This window comes from Pelodiscus sinensis, chromosome 9, assembly GCF_049634645.1.
Source record: "Pelodiscus sinensis isolate JC-2024 chromosome 9, ASM4963464v1, whole genome shotgun sequence".
In the NCBI taxonomy this organism is placed as follows: domain Eukaryota; kingdom Metazoa; phylum Chordata; order Testudines; family Trionychidae; genus Pelodiscus; species Pelodiscus sinensis.
The window spans coordinates 63,621,892-63,637,152 of NC_134719.1; the positions used below are offsets into that span (position 1 = coordinate 63,621,892).

Below are 15,261 nucleotides of genomic sequence, written 5' to 3' on the forward strand. Positions count from 1 at the left end.
TTTACCATTTATTCCTGCCCGATCCCCTACACGCTGGGGGGACTTCACCCTTCCTAGACAAACCTGTGGCTTCACCGGTCTCCGCGCAGTGAATTTGTATCAGGCTCTTACTCCTGTTGCTGGTCTGATGAAAACACCCGGAGCATCAACAATCTGCGGAATTTCTCGTGGGTCTCGACTCCGTCACATTGTTGCTGCCTTCTGAAGCCAAACCGCATTTTTCAGAATCTTACCCTCCCAGGTGCTTGAGGGCTGGAGCACCCACAGAAAAAAAATGAGTGGATGCTTAGCACCCACCAGCAGCCAGCTTCCTCCCTGCCCCCCGCCCTGTCGCACCTTCTGCCCACCGTGAGCAGCGGTTCCACAGTGTGTAGGAGGTGCTAGGGGGAAGGAGCAAGGATGGGGCACAGTTGGTGGATGGGGCAGAACTGTGTGCGAAGGGGCGGGGAGGAAAGAGGTAGGGCTTTGGGGAAGGGGTGGAGTGGGGGTTGGGGCTGCTGGCAAAGTGGGGGGGAGAGGTAGGGGGCAGTTCGGGGAACAGGGTGGAGTGGGGGGGACTGCTGGAGGAGCAGGAGTGGGAAGAAGTAGGGGGCAGGTCGGGGAAAGGGGTGAAGTGGGGGTGGGGCTGCTGGTGGAGCAGGTGTGGGAAGAGGTGGGGGGTGGTTCGGGGAAAGGGGTGGAGTGGGGGTGGAGGGATGCCAGCAGAGCAGAGGCAGGAAGTTTTCTTTGCAAAAAGCATCTGCTCTCTGTGGAAAATGTTGATATTTCCTTAAAGTACAGGACACCCCCAATTCAGACCATTTCAGCGGAAAAGCAAAATGTTTCAATCATTTGTTTAAAAATGGCGCTGCGATGCCTCATGGGACCTGTAGTTCCACAGCCTCATGCTCACATTCTCCCCCAGAGGCAGGCCTTTCTGGTTAGACTACATCTCCCATGATGCACTACTTTACCTGAGAGAAGCAAGCGGGTCCTGGGTATGGTGTATCATGGGTGATGAAGTCTGGCCAGACTGCCCTGCCTAACAAACAGTGGGAGTTTAAGTTACCCAAACTACATCTCCCAAGAGGCAATGGGGTGCCATTTTCAATCAGAATGTTTTTGATTTTGATATTGTGTGGAAAAGCCAGAAATGAAAAATAATGGCTCGTGCTTTTTGGCTAGTCAAGAGTTTGTGGGGCAGGCAGTCTTCATAGGCCAAGGCGGTTCTTAATTAGCCAAGGGACATTTGTCATATTCATTTACATGCTGTACACAATGTGCATGGATACATGCTAATTGCGTGTAGATTAGTAGGCGTGTTTATGGAGGATGGGACCGTGCTCTTACAAGAAACCCCAAGGATGGAGTTGTGACCCTAACTTCTCCGATGGGAATTTCCACATGGCCTTTTAACAGTTCTTTAAAGGGAAAGATTAGAGCTGCTCTGATAGACCTAGCTGGAAAACAGGGAGTGGGAAATCTTGTCTTTACTCTGTGCAGGACCAAGCTGCACTTTTGCAAGCGAGGTCATATTAATCTTCAGAAATGGACAACGTGGGACCAGTAGAGTGAGTGACTGTAGGGAGATCTTTCCTGGCCTCTGTGTTTATTCTGCAGCTACCTCATGGAACGAGAGGCACGGCCGGTATATTTATAGCAGTGATGTCGTCCTTGGGACTGTCCTTTGACCTTAATAATCTGCTGAATTAATCACTGAAAGGGGGCCCAGGAAGCGATGATATACAGGCCTCTGACATGATTTATTCTCAGCCCCCCGGAGGTCGTTTAGTAAGCTGATAGAGCCAAATCCTTCCTCGCGGCATCTGTTTGGAAAGGTATGAAGTTAGAGCAGGGGCGACTTTGGCCCTTGGCTTTCATTTCAACACTGAGTGACACAGGAGAGCGGAGAAGGTGTTTACATTGTCTCCAACGTGTTTTCTTTTGCAGCCCAGTTGGCGGAGGGGAGGGGAGTTCTCATCTCACAGTTGGTGCCTGCACACTGACAAAGTGCAGTTTTGCCCGCAAACGCCTCGGCCCAAATAGATCTGTTGGTCTTTAAGGTGCCACGGGACTCCTCGTTTTTGTGGGCACCGACTAACTCGGATGCCCCTCTGATACGTGTCAGCAAAATCAACGTGTCCATTTTTGAGTTCTATGTACGGGGGGTGGAGGAGAAAACGTTTTTCCCCCGTATGATTCCACCCTTTTGGTGGTCGGAACCCAACCACGCCTTGTGTAAACACAGCTTGTTTTGCAGAGATCAAATGTGTGCTTACATTATCCTGGGAAGGTTCTTCAGACCTAGTTCTGGGAGAGGTTGGTTTTGGCAGATGGCAGCGGAGAGCTGAACTTCCAAGGACTTACAAAATAGGTGAACCTTTTAGGAAGACAAAGGACTCGTGAAAACATTACGCTCACCATTGTGCTGGGATTTAAGAGGGCCCAAGTTCTAGTCTATTGTCAGGGACTTCCCGCTTAAACATTCCTTAATTAGGCCTCCCAGCATTCCTAGACTGTAGGCAAATGTGGTTAGCTACAAATGGGTGAACAGACAGATTGGATGGTTTTCTCAGGGCAGGAGCCATGTTCCCCTCAAACATTTCACTGCTCTGTTGATGGACGAGGCAGGTGAGGTAATATATTTTGTTGGACCATCTTTCGAGTAACACGGGACTCAAAACCGCATCTCTTTCACCGGCAGAAGTTGGGCCAATAAAAGATGTTACCTCATCCGCCTTGTTTCTCCAGTACCTTGGGGCTAACACGGCTCCAGCAACCCTACACACATCCTGCTGATAGTCATTTGTGGCCAGGGTTGTCAGCTAACGGGTTTCTTCCCGATCATGCCTAAACATGATAAAGGGCTATAGGGGAAACAAGCCGCCACAGGGGAACCAGCTAGAGCCGTTCAAAGTGAAGAGTGTAGTTAGTACAAGACCCTGTCTCCCTGACCAACACCAAAAAGGCATGCCATGGAGTTAATGACCAGGAAATCCAGGCCACCTGTGAAACTCACTGCCACAGCGGATCCTGGAGTTAATCATCTGGATAATTTTCTGTCTGGCAATAACATTTTGGGTTTGCAAGGTACGGTGAGTCACCGCTCACGCAGTAGACTAGAAGTTGATTGCAGCAGGGGACAGGAGAATTTCCATCTGGGCGGACACGCCCACCGAATTCTGTAGAGCACTGCAAAGCCGACTATGCAGAGTTTCCTTTTCACTGTCAAGCATACAGTAGTGATGGAGGCCAGACCCTGGACTTGATGGACATGACCCAGCGGTCCTCCAGGAGGTGCCCTTCCTGGCTCTGAAACGGTTTTCTCATCCTCCGCAGGGTCCTGGGAAAGCTGGCACCGACTGTGCCCTCGACTGCGGTTCAGGGATCGGACGGGTCACCAAGCATGTCCTCTTGCCCGTTTTCAAGAGCGTGGAACTGGTGGATATGATGGAGAGTTTCCTGGCTGCGGCCCAGAACTATTTACAGGGCAAGGAGGAGAGAGTAAAGATGTACTATTGCTCCAGCCTCCAGGAATTCACTCCAGCCCCCCAGAAATATGATGTCATCTGGATACAGTGGGTTTCAGGTTAGCGCACCATTAATTTATGTATATAACGAACCAGATGTATACATAATGCGTACCATATGCATTAAAATACATATCCACAGAACGTTGAGGTTGCAAAGTCAGGTACTCAAAAGTTAGGAAATGCGGGAATTCAGGTTGACCGGCATGGGCACTGTCAGAGGCCGCACACTGAGAGCACAGGAGATGCGGTTTCCTTGTTTTCCGTTCTAGTGCACCGTAGCAGCCCCCAGCTTCCGGGGGAGCCACTGTGGGAATATGGGGCTGCACCCCTGAAAGGAGCATCCTCAGCCACGGTGGGTGTGGCACATGTGCAGTCTGGGCATCATTTTCAGGGGTGAACTGCTGGGGAGGGACACAAGGGGGGAATATGACTGCCCTCTCATGTGTCTCCTCTATGCGTCACCCGTATCCGGGGAGAGAGCCCCGCCTCTTCCTGTCTCTGCCCCGCCCCCATGCCACCCCAGAGACTGCCTCTTCCTGTCCCTGATCTCCTAACTTCCCTCTACTCATCCCTGCTGCCTACACCCACCCTTCCCCCTAATCCCCTGGGCCACATCGCTCAGGAGGAGGGGGCTGGGGGAAAGGGGTAGAACAGGTGCCGGGAAGTGGAGCAGTGGAGCTGGAGTGGACTGGGGCTGGGTCACTTTGCTTCCCACTGCTGCTGGTCAATGCGGGAGGGCCCCTATTGCCAATGCCAGCACCCCACTAATTCTGAGGCCCCTCCAGGACTCCAAAGGACCCCCCAAAGCGCAGAGCCCTGGGTGGTTGGACAAACCGTCCTCTGGACGGGCTGGCTCTGCCCACCGGCTGCTGGCCTCTTGCCCCTTACACACACTGCATTTGGGGGGCATTATGTGACCCTGGGTGCCCCCAGGCATCACCCCCCGATCATGGTAGTTCCCTGCCCCTTATAATGGCCACAGAAGCACTTCCTGGGGCACTGGAGTTTGCACCACCCAGGACTCCCTCCTTCCTGGCTCTTCAAGCTTTCTGGGCCGTCTTCTGCCCCCAGGATCCTGCCCTCTACTCAGGCCTCGCCAGGGCCCACCTGCTCCCTCACAGGAGGACTGAGGCCCTCCCCCTTAGTGTGGCTCCTGCCAGGGTGCAAACCCTGTTAAAGGGGCCACATCGGTGGGTGGTCCCCAGAGCAGAGCTGCCTTCCAGCCAGCTGACCTGCGGTAGCAGGGTGGCTTTGCCCCGGGTTGTGCTGGACTTGCCATGCCTGACCGTTTCTGCGTCCCTTGGCCGTTTTCCTAATGGACCTGCTGTGGGTGCCATTTGGGGGAAGGTCTCTAGCTTGTGTTATACAGAAGGCCACACACTCACCATGGTCCCTTGTGGCTTTGGACTCTCTGTGAATGGATGATGAAACCCGGTGACGCCGATCCACAGCGTGGGGCACTAGAACTTTGCAACTAAACATGTGCAAGGATTTTTAAACTTTAGAGTCCATCCCCCGCAAACTTGGGTTTGGGGAACAGCTGAAGCATTTTTGCAGAAACTTTACCAAAAAATTCACTCTGAGGCCGACACATGACCTGGACGATTTGAACCCCGAAGTTTAAGTTTGGCAAAGTGAGAAGTAACTGAAAACAGGGTCTTATAATGGAAACTCTTAGGCTAGCTTAAGTATAGCTAGCACTATCCGCTGCAGCTATAGAAGACCAGGGACGGTGCTATTGTCTTATCTGCCAATGGTTGGAGTGAACCATGCTTGCTAGGAAAAGAGCCGTGGTGTCCAGTTTCTCAGATGCCTGCGGGGTATGCAACTAAGAGGCAGTAGCTAGCTACCATGTCCCAGCCCAAATCGGAGCCAAGTTAAGACATTAAAGTTGTGGGGAGGGTTAGGGGGCTCATGGGGCAGGAAATCTAGGTCCGTTCCATTCTGAATAGGAACATGAGCCTTTGAATGAGAAGTTGTGCTAAATGAAACAGGCTTCATCACATGGATTCGTGATTAGGGGATGGGACGCGACCCGTTTCAGATCATCTCCTAGACGTGGCGCCTGGGCGATTTCAGTGTGTTTGGTCCACCCCGTCTCTGACCCTGGCGTGCGCAAAGAACTAACGCGTTCATAACTCCTGCAGTGTTGACCCAACAGCCTGCCACCAGGCTAAGGCAGGGACAGGCAAAATGCAGCCTGCAGGCCGGATCTGGCTTGCTGCACAGCTGGATCTGACCCGCTACCAATGTCCCGTAGCCCACTGGTCAGGATCCTCTCCCGCACCCATACTCCCTCGCGGACCCTTCCCCCTCTCCTGCACCCCAATGCTCTTCACCGCCACCACCACCTCCTTCACCCAAACTGCCTCCCAGACTCCATACCCACTCCTGCCCCCCAAGCTCACCCAACCTCCATTCCACATTCCAGACCCCGCATCTCCTCTGTTAATATCATGGAAGAGCGCGGCCCTTGACCTCTTACCAAATCCTGAGGGTGGCCCCCACCAAAAATTATTGCCCATCCCTGGGCTAAGGTCAAGTTTGCACTAGACAAGATCTGGTGGTGGAGGCAGTTAATACTAGCAAAAAAGTGCTGATATAAGGAGTAAACCCCAGTATCCTATGAGTCCCAAGACGTCTCTACTTCCCAAGAGATCGATGCTGTGGAGATCAACCTCCCGGGGTTTGATTTAGTGGGTCTAATAAGGACCCTCTAAATCAATCACTGATGGCATCTCCATCAACTCCGGTGCTCTACTGGGTCATGAGGAGTAAGGGGAGTCGAGAAGAGAGCTTCTCCTGTCGACCTCCCGCACTGGGGACACTGCGGAAATTTGACCTAAGGTACGTCGACTCTGGCTACACTATTCTCATAGCTGGAGTTGAGTATCCTAGGTTGACTGTCTCCCCGACTGTAGATGCCTTTGGGATGTTGAACCACAACTCATTTCTGCCTCTTCCCCTTTAGGAAACCTGACGGACAAAGATCTCCTGGAGTTTCTGATCCGGTGTCAGAATGGCTTGAAGGACAACGGCGTTGTCATCCTGAAGGACAACGTGGCCCGGGAGGGCTGCATCCTGGACCCCTTAGACAGCAGTGTGATCCGAGACCTGAGCATCCTCCGGCGCCTCGTTGAGAAAAGCGGACTCGCCATCCTGGAGCAGGAGAGGCAGGAGGACTTTCCCGAGCAGTGTGTCCCCGTCTGGATGCTGGCCCTGCAGAAGGCCTTTCCTGAAAGGGAGGGTGTGTGGGTGCGAAGCCCCTGAGACAAGATGGATGCTCGGGGCTTGCAAGAAGAGGAAGCAGAGAAAATGGCAGCTAAAATCCCACGAGTGCCACACCCCTGCTCCCATAACGACAGGCCTCTGAGTCATCGCCCTGCTCCCAGAGCCAAGCTGCCTCGTCTTCATGTCCTCCTCGCTGTGAGATTTCTAGTTTGGTAACGGGCTAAGACTCAGCTGTGAGGAAGTAATTAGGCTACAGCTTTCCAAAGTGACCAGAGAGTCTCCACTATTGGGGGCCCAATTCGAGATGCAATAACAAAGCCATTTTTCCCCCCTTCAGAAATCGGGTGCTCTGCATTTCCTGGAAAATCAGGACGATTCAAGCTGTGTGGTTCATAACACTGTGGGCTCTTGGCATGGAAAATGTCAGGAGTGTCTAATGTACTTGCTGTCAGTTATGCTGTCTGTTTGTTTGTTTATTTTTGCATTTCACTCCCTTTGGACAGTGAAACGAATCTGGTTGATTTCATATATTTAAGTTAATTTCATTTCTTTCTTCTCCTGCCCTAGATGGGGGCTGTTAGGGTTCTTCTGCACTGCACAGTTATTTTGGAATAAGCTGTTCCGGAAGAGTTATTTCAAAATAGCTCATTTCGAAATAGCATGTCTACACTGCAGGGGAGCCTCAAAATTAGTCTGAGGCAGGCTTCCCTAGTGTAGACGGTGAGGGGCTATTTCGAAATAGCAAAAATGGAGCATCTCTACATGACTTATTTTGAAATAGCTATTTTGGAACAGGCGTTATTCTTCACAGAACGAGATTTGCAGAAGTAGGAATAAGCCGTCCGTTATTTCGAAATGATTTCAGAATAATGCAATTGCTGGATACACGCTCGCATAGTTATTTTGGAATATGTAGACATCCCCTTAGAGTAGGAATCTCCAATCTTGTGGGGAAACTGTCGGTGACAAAGATCGACGTGGTGAAACGCTGTTTGCATTGAAAGCTTTGCAAAATGGTTCCTACGTGGAATAAGTTGTGGGAAATGTTTGTTCTGAAACCAAAAGCTACATTCAGAGCAGAAAGGGCTCCGGGGAGTTGGGCCTTTTTCTCCCACTGGTGTGAATTTCGCGGAGAGGCTGGCAGGCCTCGCAGGCAGGTCGTGCCCATCATTTTTCAGTGCCCCCAAACTTCACCCACATGGACTGAGAGTGGTGTGTAGGGGGACCCGGACCACCATCTCCATCAGGTACCCATCCCAGGGCACCTGGGGGAGAGCTCTGGAATGTCTTGGCTACATCTTCCTGGTGGACTTCCAATAAGCATTTCTCAGCTCTCTTGGTAATGTCCAGTTATTCTCCTTCTGCGGGGAGCGGAAGAACCCTTTGCTTCCCTGTTTGGGTCTGACCAATGATCCAGACCCTCTCCTGTGGATCACTTTGTCCCAGAAGCTGCAAATTTACCTCCTCCCTTGGGACAGCCTCTCCTTCACCCTCTCTGCTCAACTGTCAGGCTGTGTCTAGACTACATGGCTCCATCGATGGGATGAGGGATTCCTCGTGGGATGAGGTTTACCGGGGCTGCCGACAAAGGGCTTTGATGTCGGCAGGGGAGTGTCCAGACTAGTGCGTCCAGACTAGTGCGCTGAGCAGACAAACAGCTGATCAGCTGTTTGTCGGCTCAGTGTGGCAGCCATGTAAATTTAAATGAAGCAGCGATTATTTAAATCGCCGCTTCATTTCCCTTTGCCAAAAAAACAAATCTACATGGCTCCATCGACGGAGCCATGTAGTTTAGACGTATCCTCAGAGTCCCCTTCTGGGGACCTCTTGGTCTAGTAATGCTCTATCAATCCCCATATTTAAATCAAATCAGATACAATACGCAGGGCTAGTGGCATTTCAAGGGATGTTAAAAGTGAGGCTAAGAGATGATCCGAATACAGTATTGAATTAATTAACAGCACTCTGCTACAGAAGATGTTACTTTAACCCAAAGGCATCTATGATTTATGTTTAAATAGAGTGGCTTTGACATTACTAGTAACCATAGATTTCCCTCTCCTCTGCTCCACCCAGAGATTACACACAGAACAGCTTCCGGCCTCAGTCACCAGGATAGCGGTATGGAGGATAGGAAGGATTTTGACGTTTCAAAATCTGGCTTCGTTACAAATCAGAGCGAACATGGAAAATTTCAAAATTCCCCACGAAAGAAAAGTCCTGGGGGAAAATATTGTGTTCGGGTAGATAAACCATTTCCATTTTACAAATTCTTCTGCTTTGGTCTTGTGACACTGAGTATAAAAAATTCAAAGTGAAAAGTCATTTCAAAATTAAAAATCAAAACTACGGATTGGCTGGTTTCCCGCCAAAATGAAATTCCAGCAAAATCAGCAAGATTTGTGAAAACACTTCAATTCTGAGTGAACGGCCTGGTCTGACAGACTGTGGAGTCTGTCAAATACGACCAGACAAGATTACCTCCAGCTATCACTTGGAGACTATTGGTGTTCGCAAGATTCCGTTGTGGGGTGTGTGTCCATTCAATTACACTTTTAAGGAAAATCACCTCATGTTATTTTCCCATAATACACCTCTGCCCACTACCACCGATCTTGCATAATCGCATAACTCAGCAGTTCTGGAAATGCGATCACCTGTGTGTGCAAACTCATCTGTCTGAGCAAGATGGCCACTTTTGTCAGGCCTTACACAGTAGTTGTGCTCGCTGGCTATTTCAGACATTCTCGGGATACAGCCCTGGTGGTTCGGTGAACACTCTAGAAGATAATGTGGCACAGATGCTTGTAAACTGCGTGGCGCTTCTAGACCATGGTGGCATCTGACACAGCTGTGTTGCACACATGTGGGCAAATTTTCTCATTGTAGCAATGTGGTGGCTGAAGATTAAATGAAACGGGTAAAGAATGTTCCAGAAAAATAATGCTGAATAATCAAGTCTGGAGGTTTTGCTCTGAGAGTTTTTCTCGGTGACTTTTTCATTCTCACAAGACTGTTAACAAATGCACCAGCTGTGGCTGTGGTTGGTAGACACAGAGATATAGGTGGAGTCCCTCACTGTTCTTCTTCAGGCAGAATGAAAAGTCGGGATTTCGAAATTCATTGTGAAAAAAAAAATCTGAAATATTTTGTTTTGGAAACCTTGAGAATATCCTAGCAAAATGTTTCATTTAGACTTTATCATTTCAACTTTTATATGGATATAACGTAGATCAGTAGTTTTATATTATACTATAAATAGTTCACTGATTATATTTGTTCTAATAATATGCAGCAGTTGACTTATACTATACAGTTGGAAGGACCAAGTCATAGTTTCCTGCTGTAAATTTTGACAGAATGTTGCACTTTACTCAAATCGACGTTCCCCCAACAGAAAACTGGTCTGCTGGAAAATTATGGACCAACTCTATTTAGAGACATTTTAGCAGTGTTAGTTGTGAATCCCACCCAGAAATACTGTACAAACTAAGAGTGTCAAAGCCACCTAAGAGATTTGGATACCAAATTCTCATTAGAAACAAACCTCTTGGTCCTTGCACATTACATTAATAGGGCTAATATAGTATAATGAATATGAATCCTATTAAGGAACAGTTTAGTAGCTTAGTCTGCAACATATCCTGAATGCTTTTGTGTCACCATCTCCACTTTTCCACTTCCTTAATCCCGTTTTCTTAGAGCATTTAATATGGCAGGTCAGACAGTAGCCCTGTCCCAATGAAGTTGACTGTAATGTGTGATTAAAACCAGTTACTTTACTTCCCATTTCTGCTCTCTCTCTTTGAGGCTTCTGCAACCACGCCAAGAAAATACCTCTTCTGTTCGCCAACATTGATTTGCTCTTCACTGGAATGCAGCAATTTTCAAGAAGGAAAACAGATCACCTTTGATTTGCAGAGGCTATAATTTTGTTTATCTGAGAGCAATAACAACGTACTATATTTCAACTTGCAGGGTAATACCTGTCTCTTCAAATTGATGTCAAGTGGATGTGCTAAGACCCTTAAACCAAAAAGTTCATACTACCCCTAATCACAATAAATAACAACCCTTAGCACTTGTATGGAATGTGTCAGGCATGGATCTTGAAGCGTTGCACAAAAGTGGTTATTACTGCCACTTTGAGTGGGAAACTGAGGCACATACGTTCGTGCCAACCCTTTCAAACTTGGGTTACATTACATGTAGATGTCATTAGGAAGAGCAGCTGCTCAACAAATCAGACTACTTATTTAGGAGAATTGGTGGAAGAAATATGAGCAGAGGTATTCATAAAAATGTAGGAAATTTTTCCTCCCCTCCCCAGTTTTGCAATTTTGAGACTGGAAACATTTTGGCCAGCTCTGGTGACTTGGAAGTTAGATGTATAATCTGGAAGGGCCAGATTTATAAAGGCACATTAGTGCTGTCACCGGGCATTGGCCCATTATGGGGATTCAGAGCCAGTCTTCCTGTGACAGGTTCACGACAGGCTTTTGACAGACCCACCTTGATGGAATGAACTCCATAACAGGCTGATCAGTAGCTAATTAGCTAATCAAGAAGAGTCGTCTGGACTCAGCTGAGGGTTTCCTTGAGACAGGAAGCTCCTGAGGAGATGTGCTCCTTAGACAGCTCACCAGAGCAAGGGGCCAGGGTGTGGTCCTCAGAGGATGGAGAACCTTGAGGTCTTGCCCCGGCAAGGGAAGCCCAATCTGTTCGAGACGACATATTGGCCTGGAGAAGAACTGCTGTTGACCGATTTCCATGGTGTCTGGGTAAGGACCCAAAATGTCGGGCTCCGGGGAAGGGGCCCAAGTTGAAAGAACCCTGCTGGTAAAGGGCCTGACTAGAGAAACAGTAGACTCAGGTGAGAAGAGAGAAATTAAGACTGGCTCTCTCTCCCAGCGAAAACGCTGAGGAGAAGGTTTGCCTGTATCCTCAATGGGCAGCGGCTTTGCATAGACGTGCGTATCCCGTTGTGTCGATGTGCAGCCAGGGCAGAGGGAGAATTTCTGCTCAGGACATCTGCAGCCTGCCCTCAGCAAGACAGTGGCTGTGTCGGGGTGGGGCTGGAGCACGGTTTCTGAACAGCTCCAGGGCGAAGCGCTGCCCCTAGGCCGCCCAGGCAGGGTTAGCGTAACCCCCAGACGGCATAAGTTCCTGTGGCAGCCATTTTGTCCCCCTCATCGGCCCAGAATCCTGGGGGCGGAAAGGTGGCTTGCAGACAGCTTCTCCGTCCCCTCTGGGCTGCAGCTAAGTCTTCAGATTCCCACCTCCCGTCTCAGCGTCCCGCTCTTCGCCTGATCCACCGAGGCAGCGCGGCTGCGACTGACGTCCGGTGACCCCTCAAGTTAATGGGCTCAGAGCCAGAGCCGACCCTCCCCTGGAGAAACCTCTGAAAAACACAGCTCGTAAAATGGACGCCAGCAATGGCCTGCCCCTCGCGCCAGCAATGGCCTGCCCCTCGCTCGGCAACCCCGCCGACGCCCCGAAGAGTTAATAAACCTCCCCCAACAAAATGGCCACCGCAGGCCGTGCTGCTGAGGTACCCAGGGCCGGGCGAGCTTCAATCAGTGACGTAGCAGAACATGCACGTTCCCAGAGGAGTCGTATTTGGGCTGCGTGGGCCGCCCTGATCCCCTTCCCTGACTCCAGTTGCCGGGGGAAAACAGACGGTGGAAGACGCCTCCGTTTTGACAGTGGCCGTAGACTGACCCTCTGCCGGTTTCTTTGCTACCTGCCTGGGGATTAGAGACCTGATCCCCTCTTCCCACAGAAATCTCCGAGGTGAGGGGGGATGCTAGAGGGGAAAGGAGTCCCCAAGGATTCCCAAGATCCCCATTGCTTCCCCTCAGGCAGTGCAGGCTGCGGTTTGGGCCCTGGACCCATAGCACGCAGGCCATTGGTAGGAGGCCAGGGTTATCACCCATACGGCGCCCTCACTCCTCGGCAGTGATCCCGGCCCCTCACCTGCGGCCTTCTCCCCTCTGCCCTGCAAGAGGCAAGGCGACCGACCCTATGGGGCTAGGATGCTATGGCAGGTTCCGGCCACACGCCGGGCTGCGTTTCCAAGTGCCTGGGGCGCCGGTGTCCGAGGGGCACCTATATGTGCAAAGTTTGCTGTTCCTAGGTCCTGGCAGGGATGGGGCCAGCCGAGGGGGAGATAGCCCCAGGCGCTCTGGGGCAGGGAAGAGCTGGACAGTCCAACGGAGGAGGCCACGCCGGGCCAGCGGCTCCTGAGGGAGTCCAGCCCGGGCAGGCTCCTCTCCTCCCCCCACTTCTGAGGAAAAAGAAATGTTGGACCTAACGCTACTTGCGCGTCTCTTAATAGTGAAGCTGGCACGCTCAGTCTAGCCCCCCCCCCCCCAGCGTTCAAAGGGCAGGAGACACGTCCCTAAAATAACGAGTTGACTTGAAGAGCCAGCGCAGTATGTCTGGCTGGAAATGGGCTCCTTCCCCCTTGCCGAGTAAGCAGGGATTCTCCCAGAATCACCCCCTTACAGGGACGCCAAACACTGGCAGGCTGGCAGCCGGGGGTGGGACTGGTCCTCACGCGGCGGTGCAGAGAGCACGGGGCGGGGGAAAGGGGTAAACTGGGCAGCCACAGTCCCAGATGCTCCTTCAGGAAGGGAGGCAGAACAGCCATGCCACAGCGCCGCGAACAGGCTGAGAGGGGCGTGTGCTCTTCATGGGTAGGGAACAGGGTGGTTTCCTTCTCAAGGTGGTGCCTGTTATAGGTGGGGAAACTGAGGCACGGCCACTTGCACAGCGTCACAGGGCAAGTCAAGAGCAGGGGGGTAGCAAGAACCCCGGTCTGCGGAGTCACTCAGGGGCCTGACACGGTGGACCAGGTGGCTTTCCAGCACAAAAGCTTCCCTCTCTCTCGGACACACACATTGCTTCTGGGCAGCGGTAGAGCTTAGTGGCCATTCTGGAAGGACCCATAGCGGGAGAACAGTGAGAACTCCCCTGGAGTCCACCCCGACTCTCCTTGGAGGCTTGGCAGGGCCTTACGCTGGGAATAACTTGGTTCAGTGGATCTGGCTTTCCAGCCAGGACTGCAGAGGTGAAAATCCATCACAAATCCATACGAGACACCCATGCGACCTGAGACAGCCATCAGCTAATCCTTCCTTTGGCCAGCACTCCTAGCTCCCCATCAAGGGAGCTTGGGTTACAGCAGCTGGTCACCGAATGAGACGTCTCCCAAGGAGACTTGCTTGTCTGGCATGAAAATAGAGCGGCAAGTAGAATATTTGGCTCAGGACTGATTCCCTGGAGGCTTTGGGACCGTCTGCACAGGAGCCGGAAGGTGGAATTTTCCGCTCAGGTAGACAGATGGGCACTCGCTGTGACTTTGTTAGGATGATAAAAATAGCAGGGTTGATAGGACAGCAGGAATGATTCGCTGCCCCACGAGGCACCTTGGATCTGCGATAGGATCGTGTCTGCTTGCTCTGCTCTTTTCAGCACGGCAGCTCCATCAAAGCTAGTGCACGTATATTTCCCTCCCCAGCTACAGCTGACATACTCAGAGGAGCGCCGAGCACTTAACATGCACTGAGCCATGGAGAACACTGCGAGATAGGCAAGTGCTAATCCTGCTTCCTAGATGGGGAAAGGGAGGATTAGAGAGGTGAGCTGTTTTGCCCAATTTGAGACAGCGAGTCAATGGCAGAACGAGGAATAGAACCTCCCTCTGTTGGCTCCCTGCCTCCGGGCTCGGCTGCAAAACTAGGGTCTTGATGGTTTGTAGTCATTAAAGATCTCGTGCAGCACTCTGGCAGAGTAAAGGTGTGAACTTTGGTTCCTTGGCCAAATATCAGTTTGGCTGATTCTCATCTTGCCTTTCGAAATTTCCCCTGCAGTTTCAACTGCATGCTCCATGCATTGCTTCCTGTAATAAACTCTGCCGTGTTTCATAAATTCATAGCTTCCCGGGCCAGACGGGACCAGCTAGTCTGACCTCTTGAATAATACCAGAGAACTTGGCCAAAGTCATTCCTGGCGCAGATCTTTGCAAAAAATTCAGTCTCGATTTAAAGATTGTCACTGATGGGGATCTTTGGAGACCCTTCTCCACCTTTGCTAGACCCACTAAATTGAACCCTGGAAGATCACTCTCCGGAGCGTCAATTTCCAGGTAAGTATAGACAAGGCCTATAAGTACCTGCAGTTTCATGGTGGGTAAGTGATTCAGGCTTATACGTGTGTGTTTGTGCATGTGCGGGAATGCATCCCCTCCTGGTCCTCCAAGTAAGTGTAAGTGTGATTCTCCGCCCCCCCCACCCGTTCCTCAGGAGCGAGGCTGGGGGGTGGGGCCATGGAGGCGGGGCAGCCACCAGCCCCTCCCACCACTCACACCCCTCCACAGAAATTCCTGCATATGGACCCGTGATGCCTACACAGCCAGTCTGTAAAATGCCTTGGGATCCTTCTTGATGGAAGTTGTTTTCAAAATGTACATTTAAGATGGCTGCCTTTAGATTAGACACAGGCTGTTCCTCGTGGA

General features: G+C 51.0%; 1 protein-coding gene across 11 annotated transcripts in view; it reads left to right on the plus strand.

Moving 5' to 3' along the window:
* Positions 1 to 12,633, plus strand: part of NTMT2 (N-terminal Xaa-Pro-Lys N-methyltransferase 2) — a 33,287-nt gene extending 20,654 nt beyond the window's left edge. For 6 of the 11 annotated variants that reach the window (XM_075936995.1, XM_075936999.1, XM_075936993.1 and 3 more), the window contains 2 exons: positions 3,319 to 3,568; positions 6,484 to 12,631. In XM_075936995.1, the coding sequence (XP_075793110.1) occupies positions 3,319 to 3,568; positions 6,484 to 6,782 (549 nt within the window). In that variant the 3' untranslated portion in view covers positions 6,783 to 12,631. Of the gene's footprint in view, positions 1 to 3,318; positions 3,569 to 6,483 lie in introns of all 11 variants that reach the window. The other 5 variants (XM_075937000.1, XM_075937001.1, XM_025181131.2 and 2 more) reach the window with 3 other exon arrangements.
* Positions 12,634 to 15,261: the final 2,628 nt, after the last annotated feature.